Source organism: Dendrobates tinctorius, unplaced genomic scaffold (assembly GCF_039654945.1).
Source record: "Dendrobates tinctorius isolate UK_male_01 unplaced genomic scaffold, ASM3965494v1 ptg000155l, whole genome shotgun sequence".
In the NCBI taxonomy this organism is placed as follows: domain Eukaryota; kingdom Metazoa; phylum Chordata; class Amphibia; order Anura; family Dendrobatidae; genus Dendrobates; species Dendrobates tinctorius.
The window spans coordinates 9,292,242-9,311,804 of NW_027361822.1; the positions used below are offsets into that span (position 1 = coordinate 9,292,242).

General features: G+C 45.0%; 1 protein-coding gene across 3 annotated transcripts in view; it reads right to left on the reverse strand.

Moving 5' to 3' along the window:
* Nucleotides 1–19,563, reverse strand: part of LOC141051195 (uncharacterized) — a 364,030-nt gene that overhangs the window by 133,889 nt on the left and 210,578 nt on the right. For all 3 annotated transcript variants that reach the window (XM_073548061.1, XM_073548060.1, XM_073548059.1), the window contains exons 18-21: nt 18,232–18,343; nt 18,055–18,152; nt 17,012–17,102; nt 5,765–5,862 (exon numbers count right to left, since the gene is read on the reverse strand). In XM_073548061.1, coding sequence (XP_073404162.1) covers nt 5,765–5,862; nt 17,012–17,102; nt 18,055–18,152; nt 18,232–18,343 — 399 coding nt within the window. The remainder of the gene's footprint in view (nt 1–5,764; nt 5,863–17,011; nt 17,103–18,054; nt 18,153–18,231; nt 18,344–19,563) is intronic.

Sequence of the window (19,563 nt, forward strand, 5' to 3'; positions counted from 1 at the left end):
TTTTTGATTGCTTTTAATATTATTGAGTGTTCAATGTAAGTGTTTTGTCTAATTTTTGTTTATATTCAATTTTTATTTCTTGTATTTTATTTATAATGTTGCTGTGATTTTTTAGCTAACAGCCATTTTCCATTGGCTATTGTTCCTTTAATACCTCCCCTTCCCCCTGTGATCTGTACTGCCACCTGAGGAAGACTGATTATTCTGTTGAAACACGTCGTGGATAATAAAAAAGCCTTTAAAATCCCCACTTCCATTTTTTGCGCTCCTTCTTGACCGGTTGTACTGAACTGCCGTAATTTTCCTCCTCTTTTGAGGTGTCCGACTGGAGCTGCACTCCTCCCTAAACCACGCACGGCTAGCGCTCCTTTTTTGACCGTCCTTACACTACCCTAAAATCACCAACGAGTCCTTTCCTTTCTGGTCTGTTTTTGACCTACGTAACCAAAATTCCACCCCACGCTCGGTGTTCACCGCGTCTCTGGCCAAAAGACCACCAAAAGAGTTTTTGCTAGGGGCTACCAGCTCACCTACCCTGAGAGCCCCAAAGAATGCAAAGGAAAAAGCCAATCTAAAAAGAGAGACTTAAAAAATACTGCAACATGAAACTAAACCCCCCCCAGCCTTTCCAAAAGGCCAAAAGTGACAGGACGCCTCCTATCCCCTTGACTCCTATTTCTCCTAAAACCCTTCACTGCTTGTCTGATTAGAAACAATTTAGTTAAGCCCACCTGACCCCGCATTCTGAAACCAAAAGCGAGAGCGGCAATCATGCCAGATACCTTTGATGAAGACCAACTCGCTTTGGACCCGAGCCCCAACCATGAAAACAGGATGCCTACCTGATGTTCTGGAGACGCCAAACTCGTGTTAACAGCCAACAAACCCTCCCAAGAATACCATACCGCCTGATACGCAGCCCAAGTCTTAGAGGCTAATGAAGCCCTGATCAATGATTTATCGGCACGGATACCACACTCCAGAGTGCTTCTGGGCACTCTAGTCCCTTGGTCTCCGCCTCTGGAGCTAACGCAAGAAAACGGTCCCACTGAGAACGAGAGAGAGAATCAGCGATCTCATTCTTAACCCCAGGCATGTGGATCGACGTCACCTGAGAATTTAAGGACAAACAAGTCAGAACCAACTGGAAAAACACCTGAACCACCGAAGGCAATGATGCTGAGATGCTGTTAATAGCACACACCACCCCTTTATTATCACAATTAAAATGGACCCGCCTATTCTGAAACTCCCGTTTCCACAAATTAACAGCCAGCAAAATGGGAATCCTCTCTAACAAGGCAACATTCCAAAGTAAACCGGAAGAAAACCAATCATCGGGCCAATGCACCGCACACCACTGACCTTTGAAGTATGCACCCAAACCGACACCGCCTGCCGCATCAGTAAACAATTCCAAGACATCATTGTCCACCGTCTCCTCCATGAGCAAAGAACGACCACTGTATTGTTCCAAAAACGTATGCCACACTGCCAAGTCCGCCCTGTGTTCTGCAAAAAGCCGAACGAAATGATGAGGCACCCAAACGCCCGCGGTAGCACTAGCCAAACTCTGAAAAAACTCGCCCCATTGGAATGATCCTACAAGCAAAGTTCAATTTCCTGAGCAATGACTAAGTCCCTCAAAGACAATTTCTTTAAACGGTGCACCCTAGCAACTTCCCTCCGCAAAGCAACGACTTTTTCTCCCGGTAATCGGCATTCCCAAGTGACCGTGTCAATGACAATACCCAAAAACCGCAAACAAGTACTTGGGCCTTCCATCTTTTTGGGGGCCAACGGCATGCCAAAATGCCCCATTACCCACTCCAATGTCCTCAAAATGTTCTGACAGCGTGACGTTTCGCCTGGTCCTACACATAAAAAAATCATCCAAATACTGGATCACTGAATCAAAACCAGAAAAATCACTCACAACCCATTCCAAAAATGAACTAAAAGCCTCAAAGTATGCACACGACAACAAACAGCCCATAGGCAAGCAAAGATCAACATAAAACTCCCTATTCCAATAACAACCCAATAACTTTGAACTATCTGGGTCAACTGGCAACAGCCGAAAAGCAGATTCGATATCTGTCTTTGCCATAAGGGCCCCTTTTCCACATATCCTGACCCACTTTACTGCCTTATCAAAAGAGGTGTAAACCACTGAGCAGAGCTCGGGATCAATGCCATCGTTCACCGACATGCCCCGAGGGAAATATAGATGACTGAGCTGAAACTTATTTGGCTCTTTCTTGGGCACCACCCCCAAAGGCGAAGCCACTAAGTCCTCAAATGGAGAGCTTAAAGGACCCACCATGCGGCCCAACGCGACCTCCTTGCCCAGCTTTTCAGACACCACATCCCCATGCTCCATCGCTGAACGCAGGTTCTTAAGAAATCGAGGTATAACACACTCACTGGAGTCACCCCCTTGAGAATTAGCTCCCCCTGACTTGGACTTGCCTTTTTTGAAGCATTTGACTGCCCCATGTGAGGAACCATTGCAATGTAAGCAGAGGTGTTTAAACTTACAATTGGCTCCAAATTTACACTGGCCGTCGTTAAACTGCCAACATAAACCCGTTTTTTGTGTTCCTGCCTGACCCCCAGCTATAATTCACAACCACAGGCCTATGGCCTTTTGGTCCCATCTAATTGACGGCCTTATCGCCTTCCGTTGCCTGAACTGCTCATCGTACCGGAGCCATGCCTGTCCACCATAAGACCTATGTGCCTCACCAATAGAATCCATGTAACAGAAAAGGGGGGGGAATCAATTCTCCGGCGCCTTCTCCCCAATAACGCTCACCAGTATGGCAAAAGCCTGTAGCCAATTGACAAACGTCTGGGGATCAAACGCCACCTACGCTTCTCCTCTTTTCTTACTCTCATCCTTTTTACCTTTATCTATATTAAATTTTTCCAAAGGAAGCAAGGAAAAGATCTCCACATATTCGTCTTTCCATATCTTTTTCCGCACTTTTTTTTTTTTTTTTTTAAAAAGTGCCCCTAATGGCCCCTCAAAGCACACATACACCTCCCCGTGAGCCCCATCATCCAAATGAATCCTGCATTCCTTTTCTGTCTGCACTGACACCGATACCGGGACGGGAAGACTACCCAAACTGTCCAATAGCCTGTTCGGCCAACCCCCCCGATTGATGGAACCATCCATGCCACTAAATGCCCCGGCGCTACTACCTCCCTCTCTAACCGACAAAGGAAATCCCGCACACTTGCCAAAACCTCCCCTACGGACGCACCTGCCAAATTACCTGAAACCCCCAAATCACCCCTAGCAGCTACCTCAATGCCCTGGCTAGCACCTAAACTTGGGGACCCCAGAAACTGTTGAGACACACAAGACATGGAGTTATACTCACCAGGCTGCAAGGGGGCAGTGACCCCTCCAGCCGGAGAAGTGGAATCCAGATGACCATCAAATGTGAAGCTCTCGCTTGTCGGGACATCCAGAGACCCCAGACCAGACGCCAGCGCCCTAGAGATTCCAGGCGTCCCAGGGAAACGTTCCGGCAGGGAAGCAGAAGACACAAGCTGCTGAACTGGACCCACGGGTTGTGCCTGCGCTGGCCTGTCTGCAGCACAAAACCCGCTGTCCACAACCCCTGTGCACTGATGTCATCCCCGATGCCCTTTTGGCGGTAATGCAGGCCGCTGCTGAAAAGGAACAGGTCAAGACCGCCCCATCAGGGTGAATCCCGCCTGCAGATCCTTCCCCGCGGTCTGTTCCAAGTCCGCTGGAGGCCAAGGCAGGCCGTATGGTTGAAGCTACACCACGGCGCCCCCTGACACCGTCAGAACTCCCAGAAGGTCTGACGCGTGTAGGCTCCGCACCCTGACCGCCGCGAGATGAAGGCCTGGACACAGTCGATGCTGCTGGACCCGGACTGGCAAGCAGATTCCTCCCAGACCGGGGCCTGCTGGCATGGGAATTCAATGGCGCCTGGCCTGGAGTGTCCCTGGAGGAGCTCCTGCGCCTCCGCCGAGGTATGAGGGGCAACGTCGGGCGACAGCCTCTCGGGAGGCCTCACGTGGTGAGGACGCCGCTCGCGTGCAGGAGCATCGCCCACTAGTCCCCCAGATGCTGCAAGGACACCAGAAACTTGCTCTTGAAGCCAGCCATGGGACTGCGATGCAGCAGCAGCCCTCAAGCTCTCCAGCAGCCGGTCTACCTCCAACATGGTAAGTGTTGCGGGGATCGATTTCCGCCCTGGAAAGCGGGAAGTGGTGAGACTCACCCCCAACCCTACATTATAAACGGCCCCACCAATCCATCCACCTTATGAATACCCCATTAACTCACCCTCCCATTGTCATGCCTGCCTCCGCCCACGCCGGGGGGGGCCGGCTTTGCTCCGGCCTTCACTATAATACTGGTTGATGACCACTGTGCCACGGGGCCAAGTCTGCCTAGGAAGAGGCATAGCCAAGCGGCTTCCAGGAGCTCCTGATGGTGAAGACAGACTGGGCTGCAGGTAGCCATCAGGAAACATTCCCAGGCAGACTTCAGTACTGCAGCTGCCAATCCCAAGTGGTCGGATTCGCTGGATGAGGAGACGTGACTGGAGTCATTGCCGAACAGGATTCGAAGACAGACAGACGAATTGGTTCTTGAAGAAGTGTGTCTTGTTCACACTTGCAGTTATTGGGAAACAGTTTGGTAGCTGGCCACAAAAGGATCAGTGACTCAGGGCCGGCCCGAACGTATAGGCGAACTAGGCGGCCGCCTAGGGCGCCGACCCAAAGGGGGCGCCAGAGAAAAAATAGAAAAAATTATAAAAAATCTTTTCAAAAGGCAAAAAGTTTTAGGGATGGAAAGAAAAGTGTACATATTTAAGGGCAAATATGACGCAAGAGAGTTTGGTTGGGTTGGCAACAAATTCAATAGAATCTAAAGTTGCTAAACAAATTAATCTCGGTGACAGTGTCATCCTTTAAAAAAAAAAAGGCAAGGAAACAAAAATTTTAATTACCTATGGTCGTTTTTGTTTTGTGCTATTGATTACTTTGTATATATTTGTCCTATACAACTTCTCAGAAGATTAAAGAGTTAGGAGAGAGTTAATTAATCATTGTTGTTGTGGTTTATTTTGCTCCTAAATTTATATCCCAAGTTTTCATCTACTGCCAAGAATAGTAGGGGCGCAACAAAATAGTTTCACCTAGGGCGCCGTAATCTCTCGGGCCGGCCCTGCAGTGACTATGAATTCAGGACTGGCAGCACCAGGATCAGGGGGGTCCAGTTCAGGTACCGACAATGCGTTTTTAGGATTCGGATATGGATACTACTGAAGCGGTCACAGGATAAAGAACACACTATACTGCACAAATGGAACGACAAGGGAAAGGGAATAATTATAACAGACTAAGGATGGGGGATGTGACAACATACAGCTGAACACACCAAGGCACTTATCACTAAACTGTAGGGGTTGCTCAGGCACCTTTCCATTGGGGAGGGCTCCTGTTAGATAAGATGCCTCCCAGCTATTGGTGGGGGCATTTTACTGTGTACATCTTCTGCTCCCTTAAGTGCAGGGAAGCGCACACATTGCTGCCGGGAAGTGCACCCACACAGGAGACAGGGAGCACACCGAGAGATGTAAAAGCAACAACGAATCCACAGCAGTGAGCATGTCGACGTCCCTGCATGAGAGAGGAGGGGGAACCATGCAGGGGTGCCGGCATTAGCATTACAATAGGAGAGATATCATGACACCTTCTTTCCATCTACCTGATGATCCTGAGGAACATTGGGATTTTCTTGATTACAGTCCTGATGAACAAGAGGACAAGGACATGTCTCTGGTGTTATACTGTTACTGGATAGATCTGGAGGAAACACATACAGAGGCTGAAATAATTCTTTACAAAACAGATAGTTATATGCCATGTGCCTTTAGTCCTATTACCTGGTGATGTGACGGACAAAACTAGGGTAACAGACAGCAAATACAGTGGAATGAAAGCCTGAATTGCCACAATTTTCAGGCCACAAATAGACTAGGCATCTGACAGTGATACCAGACTGTTCAATGTGTGGCCTGTATTTTTTAATTTTTCACTGCAAAATAGTGTTTAGAGCTGGGGTAATACACAGCAAAAAAGGTGAATAGAAGCCTCAAAAGCACACTTTGTAGCCCAAAGATTGATGAGGCATGTCACAGAGATACCAGACTGTTCAATATGTGGCCTGGAGTTTTTTTAAATTTTTTTTTCCCCAAAAATACTGTATAGACCTAGGGTAACAGACAGCAAAACCGTGGTATATAGACCGGAAATGCCACATTTTGTAGACCACAGATAGATCTGGCGTCTGACAGAGATAGAACACAGTTAAATATGTGGCCTGGATTTTTTTTGGCCCACCAAAATTGAGTCAATAAGTAGGCTATGACACTAAAAAAAAAAGTAAAATATTTAGCGCAATGAAATGCGATGCGTGCGGCGTACAAAACAATATATATCCACCATAAATATCCACCATGGGTCTGCTCCAGACGTAGTCGGCTCCATCAATTTCAAAGTACTAATGTCTAAGTACTTTGAATTAGACCTGAATTCTAGAATGCATTTGTCCACTCATGACTCCTACTGTATTGGCATCATCATCACCATCTGACCGAGATGTTCTTCTGTTCCCACAGGTATGCATTGCTGAATTTCCACCACTTTCTCATGCTCCTGAATGCCCCATGTTATTTTATATGGTATGCACTGCTGAATTTCCACCACTTTCTCATGCTCCTGAATGCCCTATGTGAACTGCATTGTATTTTATATGGTATGCATAGCTTACCCATCTTCTTGTATCCATAATTGTACTCCATCTTGTTATCTTTGCCACACATCTAAGTGGTCTATGTAACCCCTTCCCCCTTTTATGAGCTCTGCTTAACTCTGTGCATTTGGCCTGGGCAGTCACACCCCACTTTTCACTCACACCTGATTGTCTTTAGCTGCACATATATTCACCACCATGGGTCTGCTCCAGACATAGTCGACTCCATCAATTTCAAAGTACTAATTTCTAAGTACTTTGAATTAGACTTGAATTGGACTGGAATTGACTGTAAGGTAACGGACTATAACACCACAACAATGTTTCGCCTTCTTTTTACTATCACCCCCATACAACTCTATTTCTCCCTAACTCCTGCAATCCCTCCACCCAGTAAGGAACTTGTCATTTCCCCCTCCATCCTTCCCAGCCATATCACCTCTTCCTCACAACTGTTCCTCCACATACAATCATTTTTCTCCAGACACACACGGCCACATCATGTCCTATCCTGCTCCCACCTTCTAATGCTCTGTCTACTACTGCTTATTGCTGGCGACATATCCCCAAATCCTGGCCCTCCTCAACAAATCCCTACACTCACTTCTACCACCCTGCCATGATCCTCTACACGTCTTCGCAACCATGATAACCTCATACCCATTCATCCAGCCCCCACTCCCTCAACCCCCTTACCTGGAGCCCTGTGGAACGCACGCTCTGTCTGCAACAAGCTATAATTTATCCATGACCTCTATCACCAACAAACTCTCCTTCCTCGCCATCACAGAAACCTGGCTCACTCCCTCTGACACAGCCTCTCCAGCTGCGCTTTCCTATGGCAGATTCCATCTCTCTCACACTCCTCGCCCCAGAAACAAACGTGGTGGAGGAGTTGGCTTGCTCCTGTCTGATACCTGCTCCTTTACCCCAATTTCTTTGCTACCCTCCGCTACTCTTCCCTCATTCGAGTTGCACTCCGTCCGCATCTATTCCCCCTCCAACTGGCTGTCATCTACCGCCCCCCAGAACTAGCCATCTCCACCTTTCTCAACCACTTCACCACCTGGCTACTCCATTTCCGTTCTGCTGACATCCCCACCATCATGGGCAACTTCTCTTCACCACTCCTCCTGTTCCCTCTTTGACCGGTTACCATCTGGCTTCCGACCGCATCACTCAACTGAAACTGCCCTAACTAAAGTCACTAACGACTTACTAACCACCAAGAGCAAGCGACACTACTCTGTCCTCCTTCTCCTGGACCTGTCCTCTGCCTTCGACACTGTAGACCATTCGCTCCTGCTACAGACTCATCTCTTGGCATCACAGACCTGGCCCTATCCTGGATCTCATCATACCTAACAGACCGAACATTTAGTGTCTCCCTCTCACACACCACCTCCTCACCTCACCCCCTGTCTGTCGGTGTTCCCCAAGGCTCTGTCCTAGGACCCCTACTATTCGCCATCTATACCTTCATAGTAACATAGTTATTAAGGTTGAAGGGAGACTAAGTCCATCTAGCTCAAACCATATCCTATCCTAACCTGCCCTAACATGTTGATCCAGAGGATGGCAAAAAAACCCATGTGGCAAACAGTAAGCTTCACATTGGGGAAAAAAAATTCCTTCCCGACTCCACATACGGCAATCAGACTAGCTCCCTGGATCAACGCAATATTAAGGAAACTAGTGTATATACCCTGTAATATTATATTTTTCAAGAAAGGCATCCAGTCCCTTCTTAAATTTTAGTAGGGAATCACTCATTACATCATGTGGCAGAGAGTTCCATAGTCTCACTGCTCTTACAGTAAAGAATCCGCCTCTGTGAGTATGCTTAAACCTTCTTTCCTCCAGACGTAGAGGATGCCCCCTTGTCCCCATCACAGGTCTAAGAGTAAAAAGATCATTAGAAAGGTCTATGTACTGTCCCCGCATATATTTATACATTGTAATAAAATCACCCCTAAGCCTTCGATTCTCCAAACTAAATAATCTCAAGTGTAATAACCTGTCTTGGTATTGCAGACCCCTAGTTCCCTAATAACCTTGGTCGCTCTTCTCTGCACCCGCTCCAGTTCAGCTATGTCTTATACACCGGAGACCAGAACTGTACACAGTATTCCAAGTGTGGTCGCACTAGTGACTTATATAGAGGTAAAATTATGTTCTCCTCATGAGCATCTATGCCTCTTTTAATGAATCCCATTATTTTATTTGCCTTTGCAGCAGCTGCCTGACACTGGCCACTAAATGTGAGTTTGTTGTCCACCCATACACCCAGGTCTTTTTCAGTGACAGTTTTGTCCAGTGTTTTACAATTAAGCACATAATTATACATCTTGTTCGTTCTACCCAAGTGCATGACCTTACTTTTATCCCCATTAAAGCTCATTTGCCATTTATCAGCCCAAGCTTCTAGTTTACATAAATCCTCCTGTAATATAAAATTGTCCTCCTATGTATTGATTACCCTGCAGAGTTTAGTGTCATCTGCAAATATTGAAATTGCACTCTCTATGCCCCCTACCTGGCCATTAATAAATATGTTAAAAAGAAGCGGGCCCAAAACTGACTTCTGTGGTACCCCACTGCTAACCGTGACCCAGTCCTATCCCTGAGCCAGCTCTTAACCCACCTACACATATTTTCCCCTATCCCCATTGTTCTCATTTTATGTATCAACATTTTGTGTGGCACCGTATCAGAAGCTTTTGAAAAGTCCATGTACACCACGTCCACCAATCCACTGCATTCCCTTGGTCCAGTCCGGAACTTACCTCTTCATAAAAGCTTATCAGAATAGTCTGACAGGAAGGGTCCCTTGTAAACCCATGTTGATATTGGGTCATGAGGTTATTCTTCTCCAGATACTCCAGTATAGTATCTCTTAGAAAACCCTCCAGGATTTGACCCACAGTTGAGGTTAAACTTACTGGCCTATAATTTCCAAATTCAGTTTTTGTCCCCTTTTTGAATATTGGCACCACATTTGCTATACGTCAGTCCTGTGGTACAGACCCTGTTATTATGGAATCTTTAAAGATTAAAAATAATGGTCTATGACTGTGCTTAATTCCTGCAGTACTCGGGGGGGGGGGGTGTATCCCATCCGTGTCCGGGGATTTGTCAATTTTAGTGATTTTTAGACGTCGCCGTACTTCCTGTTGGGTTAAGCAGGTGACATTTAATGGAGAATTTTTATCCCTGATCATGTTATCCGTCATGAGATTTTCTTGTGTAAATACTGTTGAAAAAAAGTCATTTAGCATATTGGCTTTTTCCTCATCCACCATTTCACCCAGACTATTTTTAAGGGGACAAACACTATCATTTTTTAGTTTCTTACTATTTATGTAGTTAAAGAATATTTTGGGATTATTTTTACTTTCTCTGGCAATGAGTCTCTCTGTCACAATCTTTGCTGTCTTGATTTGCTTTTTAGAGAATTTAATTTTTTGTATTTATTTAATGCCTCATCACTACCTACTTGCTTTAATTCTCTAAATGCTTTATTTTTATCTCTTATTGCACCCCTTACAGCTCTATTTAGCCATAGTGGTTTCCTCCTATTTCTGGCATGTTTATTCCCATACGGTATATATTGTGCACAGGTCCTATTCAAGATGCTAATAAACGTCTCCCATTTTCTTTGTGTATTTTTATGTCTCAGGATATCGTCCCAGTTAATTGCACAAAGATCATCTCTCATCCGTTGGAAATTTGCTTTCCTGAAGCTTAGTGTCCTTGTAACCCTCTACTACACATCTTATTAAAGGATACATGAAAACTTATCAATTTGTGATTACTATTACCCAAGTGACCCCCAACCATTACATTTGATATGCGGTCTGGCCTGTTGGTTATTATTAGGTCTAGCAGTGCCCCCCCTCTTGTTGGGTCCTGAGCCAGTTGTGAAAGGTAATTGTCTCTCATAGTTGTCAAAACCCATTACCTTTGCTGGAACTGCAGGTTTCGGTTCCCCAATGTATTTCAGGGTAGTTGAAGTCCCCCATAATAATGACTTCTCTTTGAGTCGCTGCTTCATCTATTTGCTTTATGAGGATATTTTCTATTGCTTCCATTATTTTTGGAGACTTATAACAAACCCCTTCGGCTTCGGACAGCTCATAGAATCCCACGGTTTGCAGTATCACCTCTATGCCGATGACACACAGATCTACCCATCTGGACCCGACCTCGCCTCCTTACCTACTGAAATCCCACAATGTCTGTCTGCTATCTCAGCCTTCTTCTCTGCTCGCTTTCTCAAACTGAACATGGACAAAACAGAATTCATCATCTTTCCCCCCATCTCACGTTACCCCTCCATTAGACCTATCCATCAATGTCAACGGCTGCTCTATTTCCCCAGTCCCGTACGCTCCGTGCCTTGGCGTGATCTTCGACTCTGCGCTCTCTTTCAAACCACATATCCATAGCCCTCGCCTTCTCCTGCCGCCTCAAACTGAAAAATATTCCTGGATCCACTCATTCCTCAACCACGAAACCACAAAAACACTAGTGCATGCTATTATCTCCCGCCTCGACTATGGCAACCTCCTACTCTCTGGCCTTCCCTCAAGCACTCTGGCTCTGCTCCAGTCCATCCTACACTCTGCTGCCTGACTAATCCACCTGTCTCCCCGCTATTCCCCAGCCTTCCCCCTATGCCAGGCCCTTCGCTGGCTTCCTATCGCCAGAGGCTCCAATTCAAAACCCTAACCATGACATACAAAGCCATCCACAACCTGTCTCCTCCATACATCTGTGACATGGTCTCTAGGTACCTGCCCGCACGCAACCTTCCATCATCTCAAGATCTCCTTCTCTACTCCCCCCCTTATCTCTTCTTCCCACAACCGCATACAAGACTTCTCCCGTGCTTCCCCCATACTCGAACTCCCTGCCGCAACACATCAGACTCTCACCATCAACGGAAACCTTCAAGAAGAACCTGAAGACCCACCTGTTCCGACAAGCCGACAGCCTGCAATGATCCTCGGTCTACTGAACCACAGCACGACCTGCTCTACCCTCTCATACTGTATCCTCACCCATTCCTGTAGACTGTGAGCCCTCGCGGGCAGGGTCCCCTCTCCTTATGTACTTGTGTGTCCCTTGTCTTACACGTTTACTATACTTGTCTATATTTCCCCTTTTCACATGTAAAGCGCCATGGAATAAATGGCGCTATATAAATGCATAACAATAATAAATATATGAACTGTAGCTAAATATTTTTTGGCCAGCAAAATGGTGTCCAAAAATGTTGTAAGACACTCCAAAAAATACTACAGTACCACAAAAAATGCCAGTTTTCTGTGCACTCAGATGTGATGCCTGGGACAGGCAAAGGCTTTTTAAATTGCTGGATTTTCACGCCTTTGTATTAAAATGATCTGTCTGTATTCCGCAGTGTGAACAATCAAAAAAATGTAGAAAAAATGGGACTATTTCCTTTGTAATAAAATTAGCAGGATTCAGATGCAAAAAAAAAAAAAAAATTATTCCTAGCACAGATGTCTGCAGCTAGGTATAGGTGTGTGTATATATATATATATATATATACACATATACACTCACTGGCCACTTTATTAGGTACACCATGCTAGTAACGGGTTGGCCCCCCTTTTGCCTTCAGAACTGCCTCGATTCTTCGTGGCAGAGATTCAACAAGGTGCTGGAAGCATTCCTCAGAGATTTTGGACCATATTGACATGATGGCATCACACAGTTGGCGCAGATTTGTCGGCTGCACATCCCTGATGCGAATCTCCCGTTCCACCACATCCCAAAGATGCTCTATTGGATTGAGATCTGGTGACTGAGGAGGCCATTTGAGTACAGTGAACTCATTGTCATGTTCAAGAAACCAATCTGAGATGAATCGAGCTTTATGACATGGCGCATTATCCTGCTGAAAGTAGCCATCAGATGCCTGTTCTTAGCTGAGAGGAGTGGTACCCAGTGTGGTCTTCTGCTGCTGTAGCCCATCTGCCTCAAAGTTCGACGCACTGTGCGTTCAGAGATTCTCTTCTGCCTACCTTGGTTGTAACGGGTGGCAATTTGAGTCACTGTTGCCTTTCTATCAGCTCGAACCAGTATGCCCATTCTCCTCTGACCTCTGGCATCAACAAGGCATTTCCGGCCACAGAACTGCCGCTCACTGGTTTTTTTTTCTTTTTCGGACCATTCTCTGTAAACCCTAGAGATGGTTGTGCGTGAAAATCCCAGTAGATCAGCAGTTTCTGAAATACTCAGACCAGCCCTTCTGGCACCAACAATCATGCCACGTTCAAAGGCACTCAAATCACCTTTCTTCCCCATACTGATGCTCGGTTTGAACTGCAGGAGATTGTCTTGACCATGTCTACATGCCTAAATGCACTGAGTTGCCGCCATGTGATTGGCTGATTAGAAATTAAGTCTTAACACACAGTTGGACAGGTGTACCTAATAAAGTGGCCAGTGAGTGTATATATATATATATATATACACAGTGGGGAAAAAAAGTATTTAGTCAGTCAGCAATAGTGCAAGTTCCACCACTTAAAAAGATGAGAGGCGTCTGTAATTTACATCATAGGTAGACCTCAACTATGGGAGACAAACTGAGAAAAAAAAATCCAGAAAATCACATTGTCTGTTTTTTTTTCATTTTATTTGCATATTATGGTGGAAAATAAGTATTTGGTCAGAAACAAAATTTCATCTCAATACTTTGTGATATATCCTTTGTTGGCAATGACAGAGGTCAAACGTTTTCTGTAAGTCTTCACAAGGTTGCCACACACTGTTGTTGGTATGTTGGCCCATTCCTCCATGCAGATCTCCTCTAGAGCAGTGATGTTTTTGGCTTTTCGCTTGGCAACACGGACTTTCAACTCCCTCCAAAGGTTTTCAATAGGGTTGAGATCTGGAGACTGGCTAGGCCATTCCAGGACCTTGAAATGCTTCTTACGAAGCCACTCCTTCGTTGCCCTGGCAGTGTGCTTTGGATCATTGTCATGTTGAAAGACCCAGCCACGTTTCATCTTCAATGACCTTGCTGATGGAAGGAGGTTTGCACTCAAAATCTCACGATACATGGCCCCATTCATTCTTTCATGTACCCGGATCAGTCGTCCTGGCCCCTTTGCAGAGAAACAGCCCCAAAGCATGATGTTTCCACCACCATGCTTTACAGTAGATATGGTGTTTGATGGATGCAACTCAGTATTCTTTTTCCTCCAAACACGACAAGTTGTGTTTCTACCAAACAGTTCCAGTTTGGTTTCATCAGACCATAGGACATTCTCCCAAAACTCCTCTGGATCATCCAAATGCTCTCTAGCAAACTTCAGACGGGCCCGGACATGTACAGGCTTAAGCAGTGGGACACGTCTGGCACTGCAGGATCTGAGTCCATGGTGGCGTAGTGTGTTACTTATGGTAGGCCTTGTTACATTGGTCCCAGCTCTCTGCAGTTCATTCACTAGGTCCCCCTGCGTGGTTCTGGGATTTTTGCTCACTGTTCTTGTGATCATTCTGACCCCACGGGGTGGGATTTTGCGTGGAGCACCAGATCGAGGGAGATTATCAGTGGTCTTGTATGTCTTCCATTTTCTAATTATTGCTCCCACAGTTGATTTCTTCACTCCAAGCTGGTTGGCTATTCCAGATTCAGTCTTCCCAGCCTGGTGCAGGGCTACAATTTTGTTTCTGGTGTCCTTTGACAGCTCTTTGGTCTTCACCATAGTGGAGTTTGGAGTCAGACTGTTTGAGGGTGTGCACAGGTGTCTTTTTATACTGATAACAAGTTTAAACAGGTGCCATTACTACAGGTAATGAGTGGAGGAAAGAGGAGACTCTTAAAGAAGAAGTTACAGGTCTGTGAGAGCCAGAAATCTTGATTGCTTGTTTCTGACCAAATACTTATTTTCCACCATAATATGCAAATAAAATGAAACAAAAACAGACAATGTGATTTTCTGGATTTTTTTTTCTCAGTTTGTCTCCCATAGTTGAGGTCTACCTATGATGTAAATTACAGACGCCTCTCATCTTTTTAAGTGGTGGAACTTGCACTATTGCTGACTGACTAAATACTTTTTTTCCCCACTGTGTATGTGTGTATATATATATATATATATATATATATATATATATATATATGCACCAGACAGTAATGGACCCTTTTGACGTATACAGTGAGACCTATATACTCAAATACAGTGCCTACATGCCTTACACTGATGTGGTTATGCGCACATAGACTCCTGCCTACCTAGCTCTGCAATCTTTATACCCCCTAATTAGCCCTTAAAAAGACTGTTGGTTTGATTTGTGGATTGAACAATGGTAGACCCACACTAGCTAATAAAAGCACAAATCTGACCCTATCTCAGCAGCAGCTCTCCCTACACTGTCTGAATCCAGAGCTGAATGCGCCTAGCAGGGCGGAGTCCAGTCTCTTATAGACCTGATGACGCTGTGTGGCCAACCAATCACTGTAATACCACAACAAAGATTGCTGCGGCATTACAGTGCCTGACAGACAATCCCTGCATATTGATTAGTAATCTAAAGACGGCCAAAAATGCAGAACGGAGACCTGAGCTCCCGCTGAATAATCCCGTAAATGCTCGGTGCTCACCGAATACACCGAGTACAGTGACACTCGGACGAGCATCGAGTAACATAGTAACATAGTAATTAAGGTTGAAGGGAGACTTTAAGTCCATCTAGTTCAACCCATATCCTATCCTAACTTGCCCTAACATGTTGATCCAGAGGAAGGCAAAAAAAACCCATGTGGCAAACAGTAAGCTTCACATTGGGGAAAAAAATTCCTTCCCGACTCCACATACGGCAATCAGACTAGCTCCCTGGATCAACGCAACACTAAGGAAACTAGTGTATATACCCTGTAATATTATACTTTTCAAGAAAGGCATCCAGTCCCTTCTTAAATTTTAGTAGGGAATCACTCATTACAACATCATATGGCAGAGAGTTCCATAGTCTCACTGCTCTTACAGTAAAGAATCCGCGTCTGTGAGTATGCTTAAACCTTCTTTCCTCCAGACGTAGACGATGCCCCCTTGTCCCCGTCACAGGTCTAAGAGTAAAAAGATCATTAGAAAGGTCTTTGTAATGTCCCCGCATATATTTATACATTGTAATAAGATCACCCCTAAGCCTTCGATTCTCCAAACTAAATAACCCCAAGTGTAATAACCTGTCTTGGTATTGCAGACCCCCCAGTTCCCTAATAACCTTGGTCACTCTTCTCTGCACCTGCTCCAGTTCAGCTATGTCTTTCTTATACACCGGAGACCAGAACTGTACGCAGTATTCTAAGTGTGGTCGCACTAGTGACATATAGAGGTAAAATTATGTTCTCCTCATGAGAATCTATGCCTCTTTTAATGCATCCCATTATTTTAGCGGCGAGCACGTTCGCTCATCACTAATCAGCACCCTTCTGCACGTTTTCGAAATTGCTACTAAAATGGTTAACACTTTCGATGCCATCATCAACATCACTATTAGGCCGGGATCACACTACCATGTGTGATGCAAGAAACTCTCACGAGTCTCTCGCATCAACACCCGGAACTGTCGCCGGCCCTCGGAATGGAGCTGTGGCTGCATGTATTATCAAAATAATAGAATACAGCACACTTACCTTACCGATCCCCTAAAGATTTTCTTCCAATGTTGCCCAGGTACCCTGCTAATATCTGTATTTAAATCATGATCACTGCCAACAGCGGTAACCAATGCGTCGCTGCTGCTGCTGCAAGATATTATCTTGGCCCATTGCCATTTCTTTTATTTTTTTGTGGTTTTCTGTATGCGACCATGTAATGCTGTTTATTTTAATATATGGAAATAAGCGCTAAGCTTTAATTAGGTGGATGGATGATTTGGTAACATACTTGCCAAAAAGGAAAATGGAATTGAACTGTCTTTTGTGGCCTGTGATTGTGTGCAGAAACCACATTTGTGGTCATCAACCATGGATTTTATTTTTCCCTGTTGTAAGAATAGTATACGGCATTTCAATTTTACCACTACAAGTACATATGAAAAAAAGTATTCAAAATTTGTGTCACACAAACGCTAAAAAAAAAAAAAACACCACAATTGTAGCATTCAGTGGCTCAAAAGAATCTGACTTCTGTGAAGTTTGCGGTCACTACTCACCTGTGCTGTTATCTGGAGGAATCTCCTCATTACACCGCTCATCACCCCTCACATATGTCTCTGTAGTATTACTATGGGGCAGATCTTCACCCTGAAACAAATATTGTAAAAGTCACAGACAGATGAAGAAGTCACATTTATGATCAGCTCTAATCCTGCCATCTCCACCGTTCTCATTACACCAGTATAAAACATATAATATTGGCTGATGACCACTGTGCCACGGGGCCAAGTCTGCCTAGGAAGAGACATAGCTAAGCGGCTACCAGGAGCTCCTGATGGTGAAGACAGACTGGGCTGCAGGTAGCCAACAGGTAACATTCCCAGGCAGACTTCAGTACTGCAGCTGCCAATCCCAAGTGGTCGGATTTGCTGGATGAGGAGACTTGACTGTAGTCACTGCCGAGCAGGATTTGAAGACAGACTAATTGGATCTTGAAGAAAAGTGTCTTGTTCACACTCGCTGTTATCGGGAAACAGTTTGGTAGCTGGCCACAATAGGATCAGCGACTATGGATTCAGGACTGGCAGCACCAGGATCAGGGAGGTCCAGTTCAGGTACTGACAATGCGGTTTTAGGATTCGGCTATGGATACTACTGAAGCAGCCACCGGATAAAGAACATTATACTGTACTAATGGAACGGCAAGGGAAAGGGAATAATTATAACAGACTAAGGATGGGGGATGTGACAACATACAGCTGAACACACCAACACACTTATCACTAAACTATAGGGGTTGCTCAGGCACCTTTCTATTGAGGAGGGGCCCATAAGATGCCTTCCAGCTATTGGTGGGGGGCATTTTACTGTGTACATCCTCTGCTCCTTTAAGAGCAGGGAAGCGCGCACATTAGGCTTGCTGCCGGGAAGTGCACCCACACAGGAGACAGGGAGCACACCGAGAGATGTAAAAGCAAGAACGCATCCACAGCAGTGAGCATGTCAACGTCCCTGCATGGGAGAGGAGGGGGAACCATGCAGGGGTGCCGGAATTAGCATTACAATAGGGGAGATATCATGACACCTTCTTTCCATCTACCTGATGATCCTGAGGAACATTGGGATTTTCTTGATTACAGTCCTGATGGAGAAGAGGACGAGGACATGTCTCTGGTGTTATACTGTTACTGGATAGATCTGGAGGAAACACATACAGGGACTGAAATAATTCTTTACATACATATAGTTATATGCCATGTACTCTTAGTCCTATTACCTGGTGATGCGAGGGGATGGGGAGGGGTCTGGAAAAGATGTCTGAATTCTTCTAAAAACTCCCACTGCTCCATGGAGAATTGGACGGTGACACCCTGACACCTTACAGGAACCTGACAGAAACAATAATAAGGATGATGTAAAGTGACATAAAAATCTCTCACCCCTCCAGTAAGCCAGAAGAGGATCTCTAGGGTGAGGGGTAATATCCTCTCCACGATCTTGTCCCTGTCCCTATCCATCATTGATGAGTCTTTAAGGAAAATTCTCTTAAAATAGAAAACCTCCACTGAGATGAACCGATATTGTAGGAACCTGAAAAAAAAAAAAATAAGTAAAATCATACAAAACCTGAGAGGAAACCTTTAATTTGATATTAGGAGCGAATATAGGTTTCCAAAGCAAAGAGAACAGACGAACGGCAGTAGGGAACACAAATCACCACTTAACAGACAAGGAACCAAATAAATCTGAACACCGCGCTGCGCATAGCTGGTATTGGTGCTCGACGAAAACAGACAAATCCAAGGAGCAGTAGAAGAAAAAACGTAACACTCACCAGCAAAAATAAGATCCAATAGTCATTTATTCACATACTGTAAGTGCCATGGACAGCAAGTGGATAAGCAGGACATGGGAAACGAGCGGGGAGGGAGGACGGCCGTTTCGCGATTACTCGCTTCTACGGTCCAGGTGCAATAATCAGGTCAACTCCTTTATAGGGCTCATTCAAGATCTTAAATTATAACAAGCTGTGCAAACATACACCAACATTCACAAATATAAAAACATATCATGATTACTACTATATGCAGAGTACAACAATTATCAAAATTGTATGACTTTATATAGCAATATATAAAAAGAGAGCTAATGGCACAATCATAGGAAAACCGAGAGATCAATTCTGTCATTTAGACCATAAGGACCCTGCGCATTAGCCCTTAGGGTCCAACAAGCTTCTTGTCTTAATAAAATTTTATCATAATTAGGCTAGTTTCACACTTGCTTTTTTTTGCAGCGCGTTTTTCCCGCAAAAAAACGCATTAAAAAAACGCATACAAATGCATACAAACGCTGCGTTTTTTTCCAGCATTTTAATGCGCATGCAGGAAAAAAACGCAGCGTTTTTGCGCGTTTGTATGCGTTTTTTGTGCGTTTGCGTTTTTTTACAGATTTTTGAAAAACCCCACAAAAAAGAAAAAACAACCATTCAACAACACACAAGACCAATGGGACTTCATTGTGGGTGTGGTATGTTAATATATATAGACCCTGTCTACAGTATTCTTCACATTTGCTTGATTCTTCTCGTGACCATGGATCTGCGCTG